The following is a 22,513-nucleotide window of genomic DNA, read 5'->3' on the forward strand; positions in this document are numbered from 1 at the left end:
CTTATTGCAAAATACCAATGACAAGATTTTCTAACTGAAGGCTTTTTAGTTGGCAAAAAGACAAGCATCCTTAGCCAGAAAGGGTTTTTAACTGCAGCTTTAATGAACTTACTTTAGGGAAGTTCTCTGCCCTTCTTCCTCATCCCCATCCCTAAAATAATAAGATACTGGGAATCAGAAAGCTCATGCTTTTTCCATTCAGATCAGTTAGGAAATTACTATTTGAGTTCTGATGCTGCTGTGATTTCTCAAAAATCAGTGGGAACAAACCAATCCATATAAAATACTATGTTTTTTTGGTCTCCTTTGCAATTTTATATACAAATCAAGACAGATGAATGAACATAAATTCTCAGTTTTGTCTATTCCCTCAAAAAGTAAACTGCTCCTTTAAAAAAATTATTCACAGCTAATAACCTTTAGGAACATGTTTTATACCACATAACTCTTTTTTAATTAAAGCAAGTGCCTTGATGCCATTCCATATAAATCAGGCTTAACCTATGGGATTGGGATGAGTTGATGGGTTGCAGCCTGTTGTGGGAGGTGGGGATAGGGGTTGGTTAATAGCAACTGTTTTTCTTTTGGGAGCATATATTCATGTTTATTATGTAAGATACTATATGTGTTGAGATCTAGAGGTGTCATTTCATTTCTGATAATAAACTGTTATGCTAATAAAATACTACTCTGTGTCTAAATTATTTAAGTACAACTAAGAAATGCACGTAGGTTACCAGTGAGCTTTGGAATACCATTGCTTTACATTTGGAGAGTGATTCAGTCATTAATTTTTCCCAACTATAACAAGAGGATCTGTCCTTATAGAAGGACATAATGCATAAAGAAATGCATTTCTTTTTTTTCCTTTTTTTTTTTTTTTTTTGCTTGTTGTCCTGAGTGAGTACATTAATCCTTCAGGAACTCAATTTTTTCATCAATGAAGTGGGGAGGAGCACAAGATTGCTTGAGGACCTGTCCAGTTCTCATGTTGCATGACTACTATTCTGTATGTTTTGGGAATCAGAAAACCCCAAACTGGCTCATGTTTTACTACTCCTAACTCTGAATTTTGGTAAGTGAATTTTGAGCCATCTTTTCGCCATCAGTAAGTTGAAGCTGCCACCTTGTACGCAGGTAAAGGAGTTGGACTAAATGGTCTTCGAAGGGCCCTTCGAATTTTACCATCCTGTATACTCACCATGTGTGCACACAGCACGTGGGACCCGGAGCCGTGTGTGGTGCCTCAACACACTCATTCTCTGGCATCTCTCCAGCTACCTTGGAGGGCTCTGCTTCCCCATCTCCTTTCAGTGCTTGTGTCCTTGGCCTCTTCTCTCCTCATTTAGTACCATTGCTTAAGCTTTGGATTTTTAGATCTGATTGAGCCTGATGAAAGTATGGCTTTTCTTGGAGAAGTAACACATTTGTATGTATACACACACACGATTTATATAGAGGCTGGTTCATGGCCCCCCATGTCATGAATACTTTGCATTATAAGCTCTCTCCAGATGACTACATCCATGGCCTCAATTGATTTGTTATCTGTGTGCTGATGGCAGCCAAACATGATTTCTAGCCTCTCTAGAACACCAGCCAGCATATCTGTCTGTACATAAATCTCCAGAGCTGTCCAGTAACAGCTGGATGCCCAGAAGCACCTCACATAGAATACAAACTCATCTTCTCTTCCCCTGTTAACGCCATCTTGATCATGGCATGACTCAGCAACTCAATCCAGAAACTTGGAAGATTTTAGAATATTCCTCTTCACATTCATCTACCTGGTAAGACTCTCAAGTCAAACATCTTTCTTGCCCTCAGTGTTCATTTATCTTCAGGACTATGCCACAGTCTACCTAGTTAATCTATTTCTCTACAACTCAGCCTCCACACTAGTTACCGATTATTTCTTTAAAAAAAGAAAAAAAAAAAAGACCTTTGTTACTTCTAAGTGGTTCTCCAGTGTTTCCAGAGTAAGTTCAGAATCAATGCTATAGCCAATAAGACCTTAAAAAGTTTGCCCTTGGGTACCTGGGTGACTCAGTTGTTAGGTGTCTGCCTTTGGCTCAGGTCGTGATCTCAGGGTCCTGGGATTGAGCCCCCGCATTGGGCTGCCTGTTCAGCAGGAGGCCTACCTCTCCCTCTCTCACTCCCCCTGCTTGTGTTCCCTCTCTCTGCGTCTTTCTCTGTTAAATAAATAAGATCTTTAAAAAAAAAAAAAAAAAAAAAAACCCAAATAAAAAAAAGTTGCTCTTGCTTACATCTTCAGCATCTTGTCCTGTCACACATCCCTTTGCTTGACCAATAAACCTCTGACCTTAGGTGATCCCAAATGGGCCATTTTAAAATGTCCAGGCCTTTATATATGCTGTTCTTTCTTCCAGGAACAGCCTCCCAGCCCCATATGTGTAAACGTCTCTACTCTTTCCAAATACTTCTTACTAAAAGTCCCTTGCTCTTGGCAACATTTCCTATTGAATTCCTCTTCTCTCATGCTGAGTCTCCTTTGGACCTCATCTCAGCATATTCTCTCAAATGGCGTTTACCACTCTATCATTTTTCCTTCTCCATCTCATCTGCTAACTGGACTCCCTGAGGTTAGGGCTGTGCATTTCATCCTTAGAGCCTCTGTGGCCAGCAGTGGGTATCAGTTCCAAGCATGGATATGTTTGGTGGATATTTATTTCTCTAAAACTGGTTCATTTACAGAGCATGTCTGTCTTGGGTCAATTACATGGCCTGTGGTTATCAATACGTTGGAAAAAGTCCCTGGTGAAGGGATAGGTGTGTAATGGGGTTGGATTAGGTGGTCCAAGGCACAGTTGTTTCTTAGATAGTTGCCTGAACAAGATTCACATTCTATGTCTTTTCTATCTTTCCTTGTTTTCCTTTTCAGTCTCTACCTTGTCAGAGAATTTAAACATGGCTGCTTCTAAGTGTTCCTGGTTGGCCCAGTTGTGTCTATTGTGTAATCTCTCTCTGCCCTCTGGTGGCCAGAATATGCTACCACATTTCACCTCAAAGAAGTATGGCCTCTGGTAGCATGAACAGTTAATAGGTATGCAATTTTAAAATACATTGATTGAGCCTATTTGTACTTTTGCATTACAATTTATTGGCAAGACTAAATGATAAGGAGTAAAATGGTGCTTGGCAAATAACAGGCAACAATTCTTAGCTTCCTCCCTTTTAAATGAAAGAGCCCATATTAAGAATAGGGCAAAGAAAACTTGAGTTTTGTCTTATGATCAGCCTTGGTGGTTCTGGAACACTAAACCCCAAGATCTGTTAGTGAAAGGGAGGTCTAGAAAAGGAGGTCCCTGCTTCTAGATAGTACCTGTAAAGTTTCGAATAGGAATGGGTACTAATGACATAGCATTTATAGAACTTAGTCTGTGTCAGGTATATATTTTTATCTTCATAACAGCTCAGCTGAGGTAAGTCCCTAGTTCCAGAATGCTGGCCTACAGAGAGGATTGGTCAGCTGGGGCAAACTAAATCCTCAAGTGGGGCAAGAGGCACCAGAGAATCAGGGAGAAGCCAGAGAGGGCCTGACAAAGACAGGCAACTCAGAAGGGATAATATCTTCTTTTAGTTTTAGAAAACAAAAGTATCAAACAAATAAAACCTTAATGTCCCAACAGAATCAAAGGTTTGTTTAGCCAATGTAAACCAGACTGTAAACGCTCTCTCTTTTGGATATGATTTTCATCTATAGGGATCTAATTCATTATGATACATTAAATGAGTCAAGAACGTGAGACTTCTTTTTTTAAACAAGTTTAAGCACATATTTACCAAATAGTACTATGTGCAAGGCACTTAAACGAAGCCTTTCATACCAAAGTTTTGTGTGTGTAAATCCTACAATGACTTTATGTGGACAAAAATAGGCTTAACTTTATATATTGGAATTCCTCATTATCAAAGAACAGATGATAGATAACCTGGACTGGAATACTAGTTGAGGCAATGATATTTGTGGAAAAATTTGCAAATTCTTTTACAGAGGACAGCCTTACCCTATCTTCAAGTAGAATCAATGGTTCATTCAGCCTTAAAGAAAGGCGGTGTTGACACATTAACGTATGTATCAGTTTATACACAACTGTTTATTGAAGTGCCTGTGATGTGCCCAGCACAGTGCTAGCAACCATTAAGGTTACAAAGGTCCTTGCTCCCCTGGAGCTTACAGTCTACTCAAAGAGCCACAGGATACTGATAAAAATGTAAGTGCTTAGGTAAGTGGTAGAGACAAAAAGTGCTAAGGAACTGAGGTAAGGCTAGAGCAGTGCTGAAGTCTTTTTAAAAAGCTGGGAGAAAGAGGACTCCACAGTTAGTTCCTGAAAGGCCTTGGTGGAGAGCAGGAGAGGCATTCAGGTGAAGGCACGCTAGCACACACGGGTACAGTGTGAGCTATCCAGGGGTTTATCCAGGGGCGGCGCTGATGGTACTGAGCAAGGAAGCGGAAATGCAGGTTGTAACCAACTCTAGAGGGTGCTAAAACTCAACTGAATAATCCAGTCTTTTATTTATTTATTTTTTTTAGGCATTTGGGAGCCACCACAGACACTTGGACGGGGGAAATGGCATGATGTCAAGAGATTTAACATTATGTGCCAAATGCACTTCAGGGGAAGAAAGGTGAACAAAGGAATTCAAAATTATGTTAGTAATCCTGACACAAAATGACAGCAGTAAAGGTGCTGACAGTGCGTGGAACCACAGGACTTAGCCGGAAGACAGTTTTCCTCTCCTATGTGATAAGGACTTAAAATATGTATAGTTCTTTTAGTTCAAATTATACTAGTTTGCTAAAATGAAAAATATACAAAATAAGATTTCAAAGATCCATTTAAACATCTGCTGGGGTTTTTAAAAAATTGTTGTTTTGTTTAACACGGAAGCAGTCTACGATTAATCTGTTTTATATGGGTTTCAGTTAAATGATTATAGAAAGAAAAATAACCGAATTTCTATGGGTTTCTGAAATAACCACAAAATTAATCTGTACTGGGTGGGGGAACTACACTACAACACTGACAGGTACTGTATTTATCTTCTAAAAATGAAACAGACACTCATCTCGCATATTAGAAACAGATACTAGGGTTATAAAGGATATTAAAAATGCCTTCTTTATAGGAGAAAAACTTCAATATAAATCTGATTATAAATTGATTTTGTTCTAAATAACTTAAGATCAACTCTGCTCTAGCAGATGTCTCTGCAGGACAAACATAAAGGAATAAAGGTGAAGTAATTTTAGCAAAGGCAAACAGTGTGCCTTCAAGTTAATCACAAAGTCCAGGCTGGATTACTCACAAGTGGAAGAATCCAAATAGGGAACGATCCAAATCCTGTCACACGTGTCCTTTCTCCCACAGACTTCCCTCTCACCTTGTCTGGAAAGTGAGAGGTGCACTGGGCTATATGTCTTTTCCCAGGATTTTCTGATATACAAGGCCCCCACGTTGTATCCTATCTCCTTTTTAATTCCCCTCGTATTCCCCTGTGCCCCAGCTCTGTCTGACTAATAAGCATTACAAGATGTGTTCCTACTCTAGGTGGTTCCTGCTAATCTGTATAGACAGATGTACCTCTGCTCACTACTTGGCTAGTTGGTGCACCACTCAAGAGAAAAGCTAAGAAGATTCTAGAGTTACCAAATCAGCAGAAAGGAGTTAACAGATCTGGAATAAGAAGTGCTAATGCTTTTTTCCCCCTCTTCTTTTCTTTTTTGATAGTGAGTGGGAGTATTCGGATGGCCGGCTGGCTGAAGAGAGAAGTACTAGGATCCAGCTAGACCAGTGGTTCTCAAAGTAAGGATCCTGGACCACATTAGCCATCAGCAGGACCTGAGAACTTGTTAGAAATGCAAATTTTGGGGCCCCACCTAATACCCACTGAATCAGAAAACTGGAGGTGGAGCCCAGCAATCTGGATTTTAGCAAGCCTTTCAAGTGATTCTGAAGTGAGTTAACATTTGGAAACCACTGAGCTAGACTTACTGGTAAGAAGTTGGCTTCCTACCGTGTGCTTGATTTTCCTTTGGCCAAATCAGCAATTCCCAAATTTTTCTGCACATTGGAATGACCTGGGCAGTTTCACAAACTACTAATGCCTGTGACCTATAACCACAGATTGTGATTTAATTGGTCTGGGATAAGGCCTGGGCTTTAGAAATTTTTTTTAAAGATGCTCAAGAGATCCTAAGGTGCAGACAACTTTTTTTTTTTTTTTTTTTTTTTTTTTTTTTTTTTTTTTTTAAAGATTTTATTTATTTATTTGTCAGAGAGAGAGCGAGCGAGAGCAAGCACAGGCAGACAGAGTGGAAGGCAGAGTCAGAGGGAGAAGCAGGCTCCCTGCGGAGCAAGGAGCCCGATGCGGGACTCGATCCCAGGACGCCGGGATCATGACCTGAGCCGAAGGCAGCTGCTCAACCAACTGAGCCACCCAGGCGTCCCAAGTGCAGACAACTTTTGAAACCACTTGATTAATCAAAAGATAACACACATATTAGTCAAATTTCATTCAAGGAAGTTTCCTGATTATTTCAGAGGACTGGAATGTTGTCATTATAATATTGCTTAAAATTTAAGTTCAATATCCTATCTAAAAACTTTATTCTTATAAACTACATTTTCTAAGTCAAAAGAAGCAATTAATGCCTATGTTATTTTGTTTGGAGGAGATCTGTAATTTTGGAGTCAGCAAGAGTTTGTGTCACTTTCCTCATTAAATATTCATCTATTCCATTGAGCTGTCCAAAAACGGTGTCAGGAACACCTACACAAGTGGAAAGGAACTGTCTAAGTTTCTGTACATTTGAGATGGCATCCGTGATGGTGATTTTTGGCTGCAGTGGTAAAGATACCTCCCCATCCTCTTCACTTCCAGCTTCATCTCTATTTTCAGCATCCTCCATGCCCTGGATGACCTCAGTGTCTATCAGCTCTTGAGCGATGATGAGATCATTATCTGCAGTGACAAAGTCCTGGAAATGTATTTCATTGGGGACACGGGTGGCAAGAGCCACAGAGTGCCATAACTTTTCAATGGCTACCTCTGGTTCACTGGCTGCTGCTTCTGTGTCAGAATCTGTCAATTCCATGGGGATGATGCCTGCCTTCTGCCAGCATCTCACCACTGTGGACTGCTTGACTGACCACCATGCTGCCGCAATCATGTCGATGGCCTGCCTGATGTCCACTTTTCCTTGGTCCTCACTGCTGTGGAGCTTGAGGAGGATCTGTGTCAGGAGGTAGCTTCGGTACCGCACTTTCATGGTGTGAATTATGCCGAGATTCAGGGGCTGCAGGACGGCAGTACAGTTAGAGGGTAGGTACCCCACTTGGATCCTTTCCAAGCGTGGCAGCATGTTGTGAGCAGAGCAGTTGTCGATCAGCAGGAGGATGCGGCGTTCTGCCCGCTTCATCCTGGCATCCACTTGCAACAGCCACTCATTAAACAGATCCTGCGTCATCCATGCCCACTGGTTGGCTCGGTAATCACAAGGGAGGGAATGGACGTTTTTGAGACAGTGTGGGTTGGTTGACCTACCAACAATCAATGGTCTCATTTTTTCAGTCCCTGAAGCATTGCAACAAAAGAGTGCTGTCAACCGCTGCTTTGCTTTCTTGCCCCCTCTACAATGGTCCCCTTTAGCAGCAAGCGTGTGCTGGGGAAGCAGTTGGAAAAACACTCCTGTCTCGTCAGCATTAAAGATATCATCTGGGCTGTAGTCAGCAATCAGTTTTATAATTTCCCCTGCATGCCACTCGTTAACCTTATCTATTCCTAGACCATTCATTAATCTGTCACTATCCTCTCTACAGACTGCTTTCAAAGCAATTCCATGGCGATCCCTAAATCTGTTCAGCCAACCCACACTTGCTTGAAAATTGTCATAGCCAAGCATGTTGGCCAAGTTTAGTGCTTTTTTCCGAATGACAGACCCAGTCACAAGAATGTTTTTGGCATGGATTTCTTGAAACCAAGCAAAAACAGCTTTATCAATGTCGTCATAGAGAGCATTCCTCATCCTTTTCCGCTGGGGTCCTACAGATGCCTCCCGTACCTTCTCTTCAAATTTGGTGCGATCCTTTAAAAATGTAGACAAGGTAGAAGGGGTGATACCGAATTCTTTTGCCACATCACCTTTCCTCTTTCCTGAGTCTACAGCTTCCACCACCTTCATTTTCTCCTCCAGGGAGAACTGTCGACGCTTCTTGTTCCCCTTGTTTGCCATATTCACAGAATGAGTGCTGGGCCACAATTACCAGGGCTGAGTGTGTTCCTCCTCTAGGCTTGTTTTGCCACAATGTAGAAAACTGAGGAGAGAGAATGTGGAGTACCTGTCAGGAACCAGAGATAATGGATTCCCTCTAAAAGGTGGGTCAGATTTTTCAAAATCCTACTAGGAAATGATAATATAAGGCCAAAGTCAAGAGAAAATAGGATTCATACTACTGACTTGTTGTAGGGATTACTTATACAGACTCACAGAATGCTTGAAAAAAAAAAAAGAGAGAGAGAGACCTTACAGAGAATCTAGTTCACTTAAAGTTTCTGAGCTTCTGTAAAAATAATGTCTGTTCTGTCTACTGTGGGAATAGATTGAAAAAATAAATAGTAAAAGATGTTGGCAAATAGTAGTGCACTGTATAAATTAAAGGGATTATTATCTGGCTCATTTTATAACAGAAACTGAGGCTCAGAGAAGGGACCTACCCAAGCTCACAGACCTCGGATTTCTTGACTCAGAATTAGTGCCATTTCTGTAACTCCATAGTCCTGCTGGATATTCCATCAAAATGAGGTCTTTAAAGCTCTATCACTATTTGCCTTGGAAGGATTTTCACTGTGGGAATATGTTTTATTCATTTGGTGTTCATAGGTGTTAAGTGGTAAGAATACAGTGATGAACAACACAGTCAAGGTCCCTGCCCTTAGGAAATATACAATACAGTGGAGGAAGATGAGCCAAAAGAGAACAGATAGGTAAGATAATTACAGAGCGTGCTAGGGCTATGAAGGAAATAACCATGATCAGGCAGAAGCAGTTTTGGTAACTGTCTGCGAAGACATTTTATCATGAGAGTCCTCACAGGACAAGAGAAGCTGCTGTGACCTTAGGCTGTGTGACTGCCCCTTTGCAAGGGCTGACTCCTACCACCACCTCCACACTTTTATCTATCCATTCTTGGCATCCTCTATGTGCTAAGCACTATGCTCAATACCAGCCATCCAGAGACGGATGGAGCACAGTGCCCACCATTCAGAAGCCTATCAGGGAAAAAAAAAAAAAAAAAAAAAAGAAGCCTATCACGGAAGCGGGGAAGACAAACACTAAAGTGCATTAAAACTATAAAAGAGGTTACAGAGTACTGTGAACTAGAATAGAGCTGTGGAGATGATCAACTGGGTGGGACATGAAAGGGCAGAGCACTTCAAAGAGGAAACAATATTGATGTTGGGCCTTCAAGTACAAACAACTAGAAGTTCATGAGATAGAAGGAAATATGTGCAAAGGCAATCAAGTACTATAGAAAACAAGACAGTATGGCCAGGAAAAAAAAAAGTCTTTGGAGAAGAGAACAAGAGCCAAATCATAAAATTTTAGCTTGATCCTGGGACAGTAAGAGGCCACAGAGGTGTGTTTATTTGAATCACGTGACCAGGTTTGCACTTCAGAAGGAGTCCTTTGGTTGCAAAGTGGAGAACCTAAAGGGTAAAATCCATTTTCCTAAGAGGTGGCCCTAAATCTGAAGATAAAAGGAAGCTAGCCTTGTAGGCCACAGACAGCTGGGATATATTAATTTGAATGCAAAGAGAAGCTACTGAAGGATTTTAATCGAGGAGAAAGATGACTGCTATGTAAAGAATGGAATTGAAGGGTGTCAGGGAAATAGCAGGCGACTAGTTAGGAGGCTGCTGCAGGAGTCCAGATGTGAGATAATGGTGGCTTGGATTAGAGTTACAGCGGATTGTGGTAAGAAGTAGCCAGTTTGGGCTCTATTTTTGCAGATCTTGCTGATGGACTAGATATCAGGTGCAGGAGGGTTTAAGGATAAATCCTCGATTTCTGGCTGGAGCAGTGAGCAACCCAAGGTATGGTTGTGCCATTTAGTGAGATGAGAACCAACTGAGGAGATGGAAACCATTACTGAAGATCAACTTCATAAACTTAATTTGTTCCTTTACGTGCTTAATTCAGCTTACACATGGCAGGACTTGGATGCAAATCCAAGGAGACTCAGCACGAAGCCAGTGTTCTGAACACTACAGAGTACTATACACCCTGTTCGGGGAACTACCAGTATCGAAGGAGAATGAAGTAAGAGACAAACCAAAGTCTTTTAGGTCAAGCTAAGCTTGTATTTTATTCTAAGCGAATGAAAAGACACTAGAAGGTTTTAAGCAGGGGGCGACTGGATCAGTTACAGTGCAAAAAGATCAATCCCCCTCTTGTGTGGAGAAATGACTGCAGAGCGACAAGAGGGGAGGTGGGAAGAAACGCCATCAGTCCAGGAGGAGATACTGGTGACTACGAGGTTGGTGACAGTGGCACATAGAGAAAAGTACGCAGATTGGAAAAATACATTTGCAAGATAGTGAGGGTCGTTCAAGGACTTGTACCAATGTGGAACGATCTGTGACACTGGCGGGAAAAGGGCATACTATTCTTGTCCGACTCCAGAGCCTCTCCACTTGGGTCATTCGGCTCAGGTCGAATCACTCCAGAACTCACTAGCCTAACTGTGTGTAGGACGGCGGGAAGGACGGATTGGGTGAGGACGACGGCTTGATGCGGCACCAAGAAGAACCCTGCGCTGAACGAGCGGGGACAGACTGGACAGGGCTGGAGTCTGGCCTTGAACACTGTGCTGAGAGGGTGGTGCTGGGGCTCCCCAGGGCCCGACGTGGCTTTGAGAGGTGAGGCGGGGCCTCGACCTCTTTCGCTCGGCACAGCCCCGCCCTAGTTACCTGAGCGCCCTACGGCAATGCCCCGGGGCTAAGCGGCCCCGGCGTCCCAAAGCGGGCGGCCGCAGCTTCCTCCTCCTCCCGGAACCTCTAGCCGGAAACAGTCCGTCCACCTTATCAGCCCCCTCTAAGCATCTAAGCAGTTCCTATGGGCCCGCCCCTCGACCAGGGCTGGACTGTTGCGCATGCGCAAAAGGACGCACGCAGTCTCGCGCAGCCGGCCGCTTCCGGTGCGCCGCGAGGGCCGCCGGGAAGGGTCTCCCTGGCGATCTGAGGTGTGCTGCTGCTGCCGCTGCCGCCGCCGAGCCGGTGCTGCGGCGACGCTCGTGTCCCTGCTGTCTTCCTCGGGCTCCCCGGGGCTTGACCCCCGGGGCCCTCGGCAGGCGTCGGTGAAGACCCTGCGGAGCGAGCCTGTGCTCCCATACCCGCTCTCCACGACCCTATATCGCGACTCCGAGAAGGGGGAGCGAGAGGAGCTATCGCGACTCCGCGCCGTGTGTCGCCGGGCGGGGCCGCGGGGCCGGGGCTCCTCCAGCCCCCGGGATGCGCGCGCGAGCCCTCGCCTCCACTTCCTTGTTGCCGCTGTCACGACTGGAGCCGCCTCTCGCCGACAGCGGGGAGCGCGACTGCGCCGGCCAGCCCCCTCGTCGAGCCCCAGGGCCGGGCGCCTCCGGGAATGTGAGCCGCGCGCCTTGCACGCTCCTCCGGGTAAGTCCCGCCCTCGAGCGCCTCGCTGCACTGTGCCGCGGAAATGCTGGGCGACCTCGAGCCGGATGCTGCGGCTCTCTGAGCCCGGTTGTCCTTTCCACAGAGTAGGACCAGTAAGCCTTATTAGTCTTCTGCTGCCGCATTCGGTACGTTTGGGACATCTGAAACCGAGAGGGAGAGGAACTAGCCCGAAGACAATCCGTGACCCCTAGCCAAACTGTCAAAGGCCATCACCCGAGGTTTTGAGGTGCATCTGATGGAACAGTGAAAGTGTCTCCAATTTCAACTACTGCCCTTAGTCCTGTTTTACAGAAGAGAAAACTGAGGCTTAGAATAAGTAGGCTGCTCAAGGTCATAGAGCTCTGTGCGGGTGCTATAAAAATGTGTAACTTAGTCGTGATTTTTTTGCTTTCCACAGACCTTGGTTTTTACCTTTATATTATTCTGCGTTTTGTGGGGGGGGGTATTGCTGAACTGAGGCCTAGGGTCTGAAAATAATCTTAGACTCAGGCTTAAAATGGGGGTAGTCAAACAAGCAAAAAACAAGGTAGTCTCTTCCTGCCCCCCACCCCACGGTGGTTGTAATGGGTCTTCTTCCTAAATTGTTTTGCTCTGGGTGCTAAAATTCTACATGTCATTTTTTACAGATGCTCTCCTGCAGTTACTGCTTATCTGCAACACTCTCAAGGGCTAAGAAGTCAATTATTAAGGGCAAAAAAAAAGCATAATAGCCACATAGTCTTGATTTGAATTCTAGCTACCCTTACCCTGCGAAGGCACTGGCCTATTAATTACCTAACCAAGTTGTGGATTATGTTCTCTTCTTGGGTTGCACTGAGACAGCATGCAGGGTTTATTTGTTTTAATGGGAAGAGAAATCATTAGAGATGACAACAAGAAAGAACCTTAGGAATAGTATGTTTTTAACTGGAGACCATCTTTGAAATTATAGGGGACATGTCGCTTGTCTGCATTTTCTAGGGGAGGGTTTTTAGCTTTTACAACATTCTCAAAAGGTATTCTTGCCTCCCCCAGACTTAGGAGCTACTGATTCCAGCCTTTTCCTCTCACGGGAGGAACAGTTGAAATTCAGGGTGTAGTATAGACTTGTCTGAGATCACATGGTTAGAGTTGAGCCTTGGAGGCAGGCCTCCTTGCTTAACAATGCTCTTTTTTTCATTATACCTTAACCAGATACCTCATAATTTGTAGAGTGAGGTTTAAATGAGATGTGAGTGGGTTTATAATACACAGATCTGCCTTGTATTTACTGCTACTCCGTCTTCCCAGAATTCTAAGTTCTTTTCCGACAGATTTTCAAGAGCAAACACAGTATATCATTTCTGTCTAATAAAATTGAAGTGGTTTCTGGAACCTTTCCTCCTCCAAGAATTGAGTCTTTTGGGTAAAACTCCCAACTGAGAACGTGGCCACAAATAGGCTAACTCTTATTGAACTAGTCATTCAGGTTTTTTAATGCCTTCCTTTTCTAGGAAGAGCTGTTCATTTTCTGTTTCTTAGGCCAGGGAGCTAATGTTTGTCAGATTACTGTTTAGACCTAAGCTGTCTAGTACCATAGCCGCTAACCATATGTGGCTAATTGAAATTAATTACAATTAAACAAAACAAAATTCGGTTCCTATGTCACAGTAGCCATATTTCAGGTGCTTAATAGCCATATTGGAGAGTGCAGATACAGAACATTTCCATCATTGCAGAAAGGTCATTGAACAGTGCTCTTTAGAGGGTTGCTAGTGGAAATGGGGAGAGTGTCATATAAAAAAAAAAGTCGGCTTTTTGAATGAAAAAAATCTTTCAAGTACCTGTTTGGGTGTGGTGGCCTTAGGCAGATCATGAAGCACTTCAGCCATATATCTTTCATCTTTAGTCGTGAGCCCTGTCCTTTGTGTAACACCTGGGCATTCTCAAAGAGTTATATCTGTGGTATCCTTTGAGCCTTATGCTATAAATCTGTAGTAAGGTGGGTGAGACACCGATTTTTTTTTTTTTTAAAGATTTTTATTTATTTGACAAAGATCACAGGTAGGCAGAGAGGCAGGCAGAAAGAGAGGAGGGAAGCAGGCTCCCTGCTGAGCAGAGAGCCCGATGCCAGACTCAATCCCAGGACCCTGAGATCATGACCTAAGCCAAAGGACGCCTGTCTTTTTATATGTGAAAAAATTTGAACCTGAAGCAGCTAAAGGATCTGCTCAAAGTCACAAACTGGCAGGTTGTAAAGAATTTCTTACATATAGTATTTACTGCATGTCTGAATGAATACCTGGATGAATCAATGAAGCAGTTTGCTTAAGGTGATGAAACATGAGAGAAGGTTTGGAACCTCTGACCACTGGCCAGATTTAGTCTTTTCACCTTTTACCATATGAAATTGTTATAATGTGGGGCTAATCTTTGAGTTGATGAATAACTATATCCCAGGAGTGAATATAAGCAAATGACCTGTCAAAGCTAGTGGTCCTAAATTTGCTGGGTCAGAGGAATCACCTGGGGTACTTGTTAAGCATACAGATTTCCATACCCTCTGGAGATTCTGATTCAGAAGAGCTGATGTGGAACCCTGGGATCTGTATATTTATCAAATACGCCTAGTGCTTCTTAGGATCTGCTGAGTTTGGGAAATGACTGAACCTTGAGGCCCTGGCAGAGATAGGGGATCGTTGGATCAAGTGGCTACTGTCCTCTTTAGGAAAATAGATTCTTGAAACCTGTTTGTGTTTGACTTTCCTCTAGCCATGGATGCATCATATGATGGTACTGAGGTAACTGTCGTGATGGAGGAAATTGAGGAAGCCTACTGTTATACCTCCCCTGGGCCACCCAAGAAGAAGAAAAAGTATAAAATACATGGAGAAAAGGCCAAGAAACCCAGGTTAGCCAACATCTTTTGGTAGCTAGCATTTATAAACACAAGCTGCTTGGAGAGCTGTGTTGAGGAAGACTTTAGGCTGCCGGCTGCATCCAGACTCATTGAGAGTGCCATATTCGTTGTTGAAGTCTTTGGATGGGCAATGTGTTGTGGGGTGAGGGAGCTGGGGAATAGGAAGTTGTGGATTGATACCCGCAGTTGCTATTCCTGACCGGATCTTGATCATGTTTTCATGCTGTCACAGGAAATTGTACCATACAAATGATGTAAGCTATGTACAAATAAAATAATGTTATTTATTATTAACATTATCGATTTTTAAGCATTTAGAATAGAAAATTCATTAAAATATAGAATTGTAATAGATCAGTGATAACTATAAAGATTATCCATGCTATAGCTCTAATCTCGCTCTTAACTGAATCCTCTAAAACTTCTTGCTGAGGTTACCACTTTTGGGTTACTTTGGTAGTTAATTTACCTTCTTTCTCAGCCCTTTGGTAGTTAATTTACTTCCTTTCTCAGTGCTGTTGGCCAGTGAGATGACCAGAGGCTCTGTGGAGAAGTAAAGCATGTGGGTGATAACCAGACTGTGATTAGGCCCCTAAGTAACCTTTCCCAAGAGTGGGATGGCAGTGTACTTGTTTATCTTTGCTCATACTTGCCTATAGAGCCGATCATTCCTGCAGAAAAACTGGTCCAAGGAAAAGTAAGTCAGATAGGCTTTTGCTTCCAGGTTTCTGGAGGGAGAAACCTGTACACCGATGGGGCTGTTATTTATGTATTCATTTATTTCTTTTTAAAAATTTTTTTTAAAGATTTTATTTGAGAGAGAGAGGATGTGTATGTGTGTGAGAGAGAGAGAGATCACAAGCTGAGGGGAGGGATGGAGGGAGAAGCAGACTCCTGCTGAGCAGGGAGTGGGTTGTGGGACTTATCTGGCATTGACGCTTAACTGCTTAACCAGATGCTTAACTGCTTAACTGAGCCACCCAGGTGCCCTGAGCTATTATTTAAATGTTTGTTTGCTTCAGTTCCTACTTAGATAAATGCTTTGAAATGAAAAGCTAGGTTTTTGCCACTTCACTGGCAAACCCTGACACTTCACTGGTTGAATGAGGGAAGACCTTAAGTTATTCCTTCCTTTAGGTCGGCTTACCTTCTATACTATTACGACATCTACTTGAAAGTGCAGCAGGAACTCCCCCACCTCCCTCAGTCTGAGATCAATAAGAAGATTAGTGAAAGTTGGAGGCTCCTCAGCGTGGCCGAGAGGAGTTACTACCTGGAGAAAGCCAAACTAGAGAAAGAAGGTTTGGATCCTGTAAGTAATTTTTTCCCCAGCTAATTTCCCCATTCGGTCAGTGGTGAAGGCCCTGGGAAGAGCCCATCCCACTCTTCTTTTTTTCTTCTTTTCTCTTCTTGGAAAAACTTCGAGTTGAGTCCATTTTATCTTCCTTAATTTAGTAGTTTATAAGGCATTTTTCCTGTACCCCATGAGTTTTCACCTTACTAATTGAAAGTAATGAATATGTGTTATATTGATTGCTGTCAGTTATAACATAATCAGCAGTTAGGCTGGTGAGTGTGGAAGTAGATACAGCTGCTTTGTATAATGTCACATTCTTCTATTAACACTGGTGGTTGTGCACAATGCCAGAAGCAGAAGATGATGGAGGAGACAGGCCTGAATTAAAGAATCTGTAAGGATGTGTTCTAGATTGTGTCTGTCAGCCATTTTGTATTTCAGGTTCACAATAACTGACAACTGTTAATACTGCTGGTTTTTTATTAAACTGAAATTGCTTCAGGAAAAATAACTTTGTTGTTGCAAGGTTAACAGCTTGACTCCTTTTTTCAATTGAAACATTGTCTCTGATTTCTTCTTTGATAATGTAGAGCCAAGGTTTTTCAGGAATGCAACAGCTATGTTAGAGCAGAGGAGGTTGTGTTTTCTTAGTGGAGGCCATCTACCACTGCCATTTAGATTATTTTGCTCTTAGTGGCTTAGCATTTTTCTTTGTGGAAGAGTTTTGTGTTATCTAAGGTCTTGGAGATACCCGTCTGTACCCCCTCCTTTTAAAATTTTTTTAAAGGATATTTATTTGTCAGAGAACACAAGCAAAGGGAGCAGCAGGCAGAGGGAGAAGCAGGCACCTTGCTGAGCAAGGAGCCCAATACAGGACTGCATCCCAGGTCTAGGATCATGACCCTAGCCAAAGGCAGATCCTTAACTGATAGCCACCCAGGCATCCCTGTACCCCCTCCTTTAGATGATTTGTTTGTAAACTGAATCTGGGAGACAGTTCCTTTGGGGAAGGGGAAGTGGAGTCTGGGAAAAGTATACATTCCCTTGGTTTCCCCATCAATAAAGTTAGCAACCTTTTTACCCTGATACAGGAAAATTTGCCTATTCCCAGAGTGATAATGGTTTTTAAAGCTACACACTAATGTAGGCCCTTTTTAAATCTTTTAAAACATTTTTTTAAAGATTTTATTTATTTATTTGACAGAGAGAGAGAGAGATCACAAGTAGGCAGAGAGGCAGGAAGAAGGGGGGGAGCAGGTTCCCTGCTGAGCAGAGAGCCCGATGCAGGACTTGATCCCAGGACCCTGAGATCATGACTTGAGCTGAAAGCAGAGGCTTAACCTACTGAGGCACCCAGGCTCCTCAAAACAGTTTTTAAATAAATTATCTGCAATGATTTTTTCTTATTCATGTGGGGACTTTATATCTGCCATCCTCTCTAGAACTACTATCAAGAACATGAATTGATTAGCTCTGATATTAACTAGCTGTGACCCTGGAAGAATCGCTTAACCTTTGAGTCTTGGTTTCCTCATTTGTAAAGTGGGAAATAATACTATCTACTCACAGCGTTTAAAATAGATAATATAAGCTCTTAGCTGAGTCCTTGACACATGCTGCCTTGGTCAGTGAATACCACTCTTCAGTAGGTTAAGTGTCCAGGGGCCACATGATAAGAAAAGGTGGTATTTAAGAGCATGAGTTATCCGAATGTGCCAAGACTTAGTAAGGCTTTGGGTGCTTTGTTTGACCTCTCTGAGATTGCCTGGTACGAAGGTGAGACCCTCCTGCCTTCATACTTCAGGATCCTGTCAGAGACCTTGTGGCAGCCTGGCTTCTCGGCAGCCCTTCCAGTCTCTTGCCATGTGGCAAGGCCCATAGTTCCAGTGTCATTCAGGTTGGCCTGGTGTCTAGGTGCCTGGATTGTTGATTAAGTCCAGATCATTCTGTGCATTTACTACCACTCAATCTTGCTCTAACCTGTCTACTTCAAAGGGTGACTTGAGAATGTTATTTCTCCATTATCTCTCCAGTAAAGGCTCCATAAAGGATTTGGCCTGTTCGCTTTTATGTTTCATCTGAGTGCTGCTTTCAACTTTCATCTGAGTGCTTCCTTTGTACCTTAAGTAGTCTCATCGACTTCTTGCTTTTGATGTATTTAAGGATCTTTTTGTAATGGACTTAGTGTTCCTTTTAAAAGATGCATCTGAAATTATTTCCTTTTAATTTCAACTCTCACTTTAACTGTTGACTTTGAACTTTTCTGTTTTTCTTATTAGTAACTTGCAGTTTATTTTGAAAAAATAAAGCAAAAGTACCCTTTTTTTGGCCATGAGCCGTTTTGCTTTTAGTACCTGGTTTCCTTGCTCTTTAGAAGACCTGGTTTGGAGTCTTTACTATTTAATAATTTTGTGTTTGGGGGAAGTTTACCTCCCCAAGCTTCAATAGGAACAATAATAGTACTCAACTTAATAGTGTTGTTAATGATAAGGTCAGGAAGGTATTTTCTGAATGTTAATTTACTAGTTAGTGTTAATATTTATATCCCCCCTCTGCTGCCCCCAGTATATACAGGTTCTGTCAGATAACGCCATGCATACATACATTCTTTCTTGTGAAGTGATCGGTTCATCCTTTGTTTTATAAGTCTGGGAGAGAAACCAGTATTATCAGAATTCTTGCTTGCTGCCTTGAGTTCCAGTTTGGCCTGTTGACTTGTATTTTATGCCTTTTGGGGTTTTATTGAACATTATACTTTCTGGTTTTTAAGTCTTTGGCTACTTTGGAATCCTAATGTTTCAGAGCTGGAAAGGAACTTGTAAATAGCTAAATTCAAATAGAGCAGCAAGACCCAAAAATTGAAAGTATTTGCTCAAGATTGCAGATCTGAGATTCCAGCTCACCGTTTCAAATGCCAAGATCAGTGTCCTTTCCAGAGTCTGATCCCTATTACCTGTCTCTTGTGTGACTGAGCAAGTAAGCTACTTGGGCTAAAGTGTGATTCAGAGGAGGACGACATTACTGTTGACAGAGGCTGACCCTCTTGAAATCTTAGGTCAAGAGAGGAGTTTTTGTGGTCCCTTTTGCAGAAAACAATCCAAAAAATGAAAAAAAATTATAGATGTATGTGTATGTGGTCTCACACCATTTCTCTCTGCTTGCTTCCCCCTCCCTGGCTTCCTGGTCCTCAGAACTCCAAGCTTTCTGCACTGACTGCTGTGGTTCCGGACATCCCAGGTTTCCGCAAGATCCTCCCCCGCTCAGATTACATCATCATCCCCAAGAGCAGCCTACAGGAAGACCGCAATTGCCCTCAGCTAGAGCTTTGTGTGGCCCAGAACCAGGTGTCCCCTAAAGGACCATCACTTGTGTCCAGCAGTGCCCCGGAGGCAGTGCCTAGCCATGCAGGCATGGCAGAGCAGTGCCTGGCTGTGGAGTCCCTAGCTGAGGAGGTGGGAGCCCTTTCCCAGCCGGGTGCCGTGCAAGAGATCGCCACCTCAGAGATCCTTAGCCAGGATGTGCTCCTGGAGGAGGCTTCCCTGGAGGTAGGGGAGAGCCACCAACCGTACCAGACAAGCCTGGTAATTGAAGAGACTTTAGTGAACGGCTCACCAGACCTCCCTACTGGAAGCCTGGCCGTGCCCCACGCCCAGGTTGGGGAGAGCATGTCAGTGGTAACTGTCATGAGGGTAAGTGACTTTGGTACTTACGTCTCTTTTACTTCATCTGGAATTCCTACAAAGGTAGCTAGCACCATGCAGTGGTAATTAAGAGTGCTGGTGTGGACTTCTAGTGGGACTCCAGTTCTCTTGAACCTTTTTTCCTTGGGCTTGCTTTAAAGTTCTCTTCAGTTTCTTAGGCCCTCTTACCAACTCCTTTTGCCCAGCACAGCCAGGACTTTCTTCACCTAAGAGAGTACATGAGGTGCATTAACAGCATTTCAGGAAGCTCTCTTCAAGGCCAGGTTGATAGTCTTTCCAGTGGCACAAGTTCAGCCATGCCCAGTTGGGAAGAGCAGTCTCAGTGATCCCACAGCCTGGTCCCCCTGGAAGCTCTGGAGCTACCACCATGCCCTCTGTTACCCTGGGTAATGTGGCACCCTCAGAGTAGGACTTCTGCTCAGGCCAAGAGGAATGTAGGATGGCCTGGATGTGAGAGCAGGTAGCTCCTTGGAAAGGAATCTGTGGTAGGCCTAAGTCCATTTTATTGTTTGTTGCCTCAGGACTGTTTATGATAATGAAGCATGCCACCTGCTTGCTTAAGGCAGATCAATAGGGTGTCAGCATTTGACAGGGTCAGAATAGTTGGGTTCTTTCACTAACCACTTAAGTGATCTTCGGAGTCCTAAGTCTCTTAGGACCTCAGTTTTCTTATTTGTAAAATGAGGATAGCACATTCTTCGTGGTAAAAGTTTTCTGTATCTTTTTTTCTTAATTAAAGTTTTGAGATAATTGTAGACTTATTTTTTTGGATAAGCACACTGTGTCTGGTTATTGGACTTGATCCGTCTTTCAGTGTTTGTTGTGGGTGGCCCTGGGTATTCTTCATTCCATCTCAGTAAAACTGTCCTTCTCTCCGTGTGCCCACAGGATTCCAGCGAGAGTAGCTCTTCTGCGCCAGCCACACAGTTCATCATGTTGCCTCTTCCTGCCTACTCAGTTGTGGAGAACCCCACTTCCATCAAACTGGTCAGTGTGTGGGGAGTTGATGGAGATAGGGCTCCAAAAGAATTCTTTTCCAGGTAGTTTTCAAAGTCTCATAACGTTTAGACAGTAGGACTGGCAAAGGCCTCAAATTACTTGCTCTAGGTACACTTTACTGGGGATGGGGTGGCGGGAGGTTCAGTGAAGGGAGCTCTGCAGGCTCCTTAAACTCCTCGAGGTACATATAAACTTTTCTCTTTAAGAGTATTTACCTTCAGTGCCTCTTGCAAAATCTTCAGAAGCATACATGATATAGAAAAATTGAGGGCCATTAGTCTGATTCAATCTTACTACCATACAGATTACAAAAGAAGCCTAGAGAAGAGAAAGGACTTGTTCTCTTTATCACTCAAAGCCACTGGGCTGTAAAACAAGCCAGAACCAGGACCCTGGTCTTTTGATTCTCAGTTAATGTTTTTTTTTTCATCACATACTGTAGCATCGGGGCTGAGATTTATTATCCCTAAATACTTCATGTTTTTTTTCCATGATCCAAGCCGATGGCAGAGGCCCATCCCACTGAGCCACCCAGGTGCCCCCAAAACTTTTTTCAATACCTGATTTTTCAGTAGTAATATATAACAGTTAATTTTTTTGCATATTAAACTTCCGTTCTGCAACTTTGTTAAAGTTGGCCTTTTTGTAGTTTCTGTTGCATTTTCTACATAGTTGATCATGTTGTCTTTGAATAAAGATAGTTTTATTTCTTTTCTGATTTGGATTCCTTATTTTTTACTACACTATGTGGGACCTCCAATACCATATTGATTAGAAATGGTGAGAGCAGATATCTTTCTTGTTCCTCATCTTAGGAGGAAAGCATTCAGTCTTTTACCATTAGGTATAATATTAGCTATAGGTTTTTTGTAGATGCTCTCTTCAAGTTTAGGAAGTTCTCTCATATTCCTAGTTTGTTGGGAGCTTTTATCAGGAACGGATGTTGGATTTTGTCAGATGCTTTTTCCTCGGTCTCTTGAGATGGTTGTAGGAATTTTCTTTTTAAGTTGTTAATGTGGTTAATTTCATTGTTTTTCAAATGTTAAACCAACCCTGCATTCTTTGAATAAATTCCACTTGGCAATCATGTATTATCCTTCTAGTATATTGTTGGATTTGATTTGCTGAAACTTTGCTCAGGAATTTTGTGTCTATGTTCAGGATGTTGGTCTTTAATTTTCTTGTATAGTGTTTGTCTGGTTTTAGTATCAGGGTAATGTTTACCAAAGAGAGTTAAGACATACTTTTTCCTCTTCATTTTTCAGGAAGAGTTTGTGTGGTAGTGGTATTGGTATTATTTCTTCCTTAAATGTTTGGTAATTGCCAATGAGTCAGTGTGGGCCTGGAGATTTCCAGGGGAAAAGATTTTAAATCTAAAAAAGAAGATTTTTAATCTCAAGTCCAATTTTTAAAATACACACAGGACTATTTAGATTATTTTAAAATAATTTTAGATTATTTAGATATAGATTATTTTTGAGTGAGCTTTGGTAGTTTGTCTTTTAGGGAATTTGTCGATCTCATCTAAATTTTCAAATTTATTGACATAAAATTGTTCAAAACACTACTCTTTTTAAAAACTGTGGTACAATATGCATAACATAAAACTTATGAATTTAACCATTTTTTAAGGGTACAATTCAGGGTCATTAAGTGTATTCACAGTGTTGTGGAATCATCACCAATACCTATTTCCAGAAGTTTTCGTTACCCAGACAGAAATCTTGGGCCCATTAAGCAATAACTCTACATTCTTCCCTCCCCTAGCCCCTGGTAACCTCTGTTTTACTTTCTATCTCTGAATTTGCATATTATAGGTACCTCACATAAAGGGAATCATGCATATATTGTCCTTATGGTCTCATTTTTTCACTTAGTATGTTTTCATGGTTCACCTGTCTTGTACCATGTATCAGA

General features: G+C 42.6%; 2 protein-coding genes and 1 long non-coding RNA gene across 5 annotated transcripts in view; 2 read left to right on the forward strand and 1 right to left on the reverse strand.

The window, feature by feature from the left end:
• The first annotated feature begins 204 nt into the window (after positions 1 to 204).
• Positions 205 to 6,232, forward strand: LOC131831762 (uncharacterized). Its single transcript, XR_009353793.1, has 3 exons — positions 205 to 3,064; positions 4,556 to 4,650; positions 5,754 to 6,232. It is a non-coding gene; the product is annotated as an uncharacterized LOC131831762 (long non-coding RNA).
• Positions 6,233 to 6,481: 249 nt separating this feature from the next.
• On the reverse strand, positions 6,482 to 11,233 carry TIGD6 (tigger transposable element derived 6). 2 transcript variants are annotated; one of them, XM_059174025.1, is made up of 2 exons: positions 10,996 to 11,233; positions 6,482 to 8,363 (listed from the first exon to the last, which is right to left on the reverse strand). In XM_059174025.1, exon 2 carries the CDS (start codon positions 8,255 to 8,257, stop codon positions 6,683 to 6,685), a length of 1,575 nt encoding a protein of 524 aa, XP_059030008.1. In that variant the 5' UTR covers positions 8,258 to 8,363; positions 10,996 to 11,233; the 3' UTR covers positions 6,482 to 6,682. The 2 variants fall into 2 exon arrangements, with proteins under 2 accessions (XP_059030008.1, XP_059030007.1); XM_059174024.1 differs by having other exon boundaries at positions 6,482 to 8,339; positions 10,996 to 11,232.
• The window catches only part of HMGXB3 (HMG-box containing 3), a 45,328-nt gene continuing 34,023 nt past the window's right edge, over positions 11,209 to 22,513 (forward strand). For both annotated transcript variants that reach the window (XM_059174016.1, XM_059174017.1), the window contains exons 1-5: positions 11,209 to 11,700; positions 14,452 to 14,590; positions 15,737 to 15,911; positions 19,088 to 19,585; positions 20,486 to 20,584. In XM_059174016.1, the coding sequence (XP_059029999.1) occupies positions 14,454 to 14,590; positions 15,737 to 15,911; positions 19,088 to 19,585; positions 20,486 to 20,584 (909 nt within the window). In that variant the 5' untranslated portion in view covers positions 11,209 to 11,700; positions 14,452 to 14,453. The remainder of the gene's footprint in view (positions 11,701 to 14,451; positions 14,591 to 15,736; positions 15,912 to 19,087; positions 19,586 to 20,485; positions 20,585 to 22,513) is intronic.

This window comes from Mustela lutreola, chromosome 5, assembly GCF_030435805.1.
Source record: "Mustela lutreola isolate mMusLut2 chromosome 5, mMusLut2.pri, whole genome shotgun sequence".
In the NCBI taxonomy this organism is placed as follows: domain Eukaryota; kingdom Metazoa; phylum Chordata; class Mammalia; order Carnivora; family Mustelidae; genus Mustela; species Mustela lutreola.

What these genes read in the sequence shown, in the direction of transcription:
- TIGD6 (XM_059174025.1), bottom strand. Translation starts at nt 8,257, where the DNA reads ATGGCAAACAAGGGGAACAAGAAGCGTCGACAGTTCTCCCTGGAGGAG.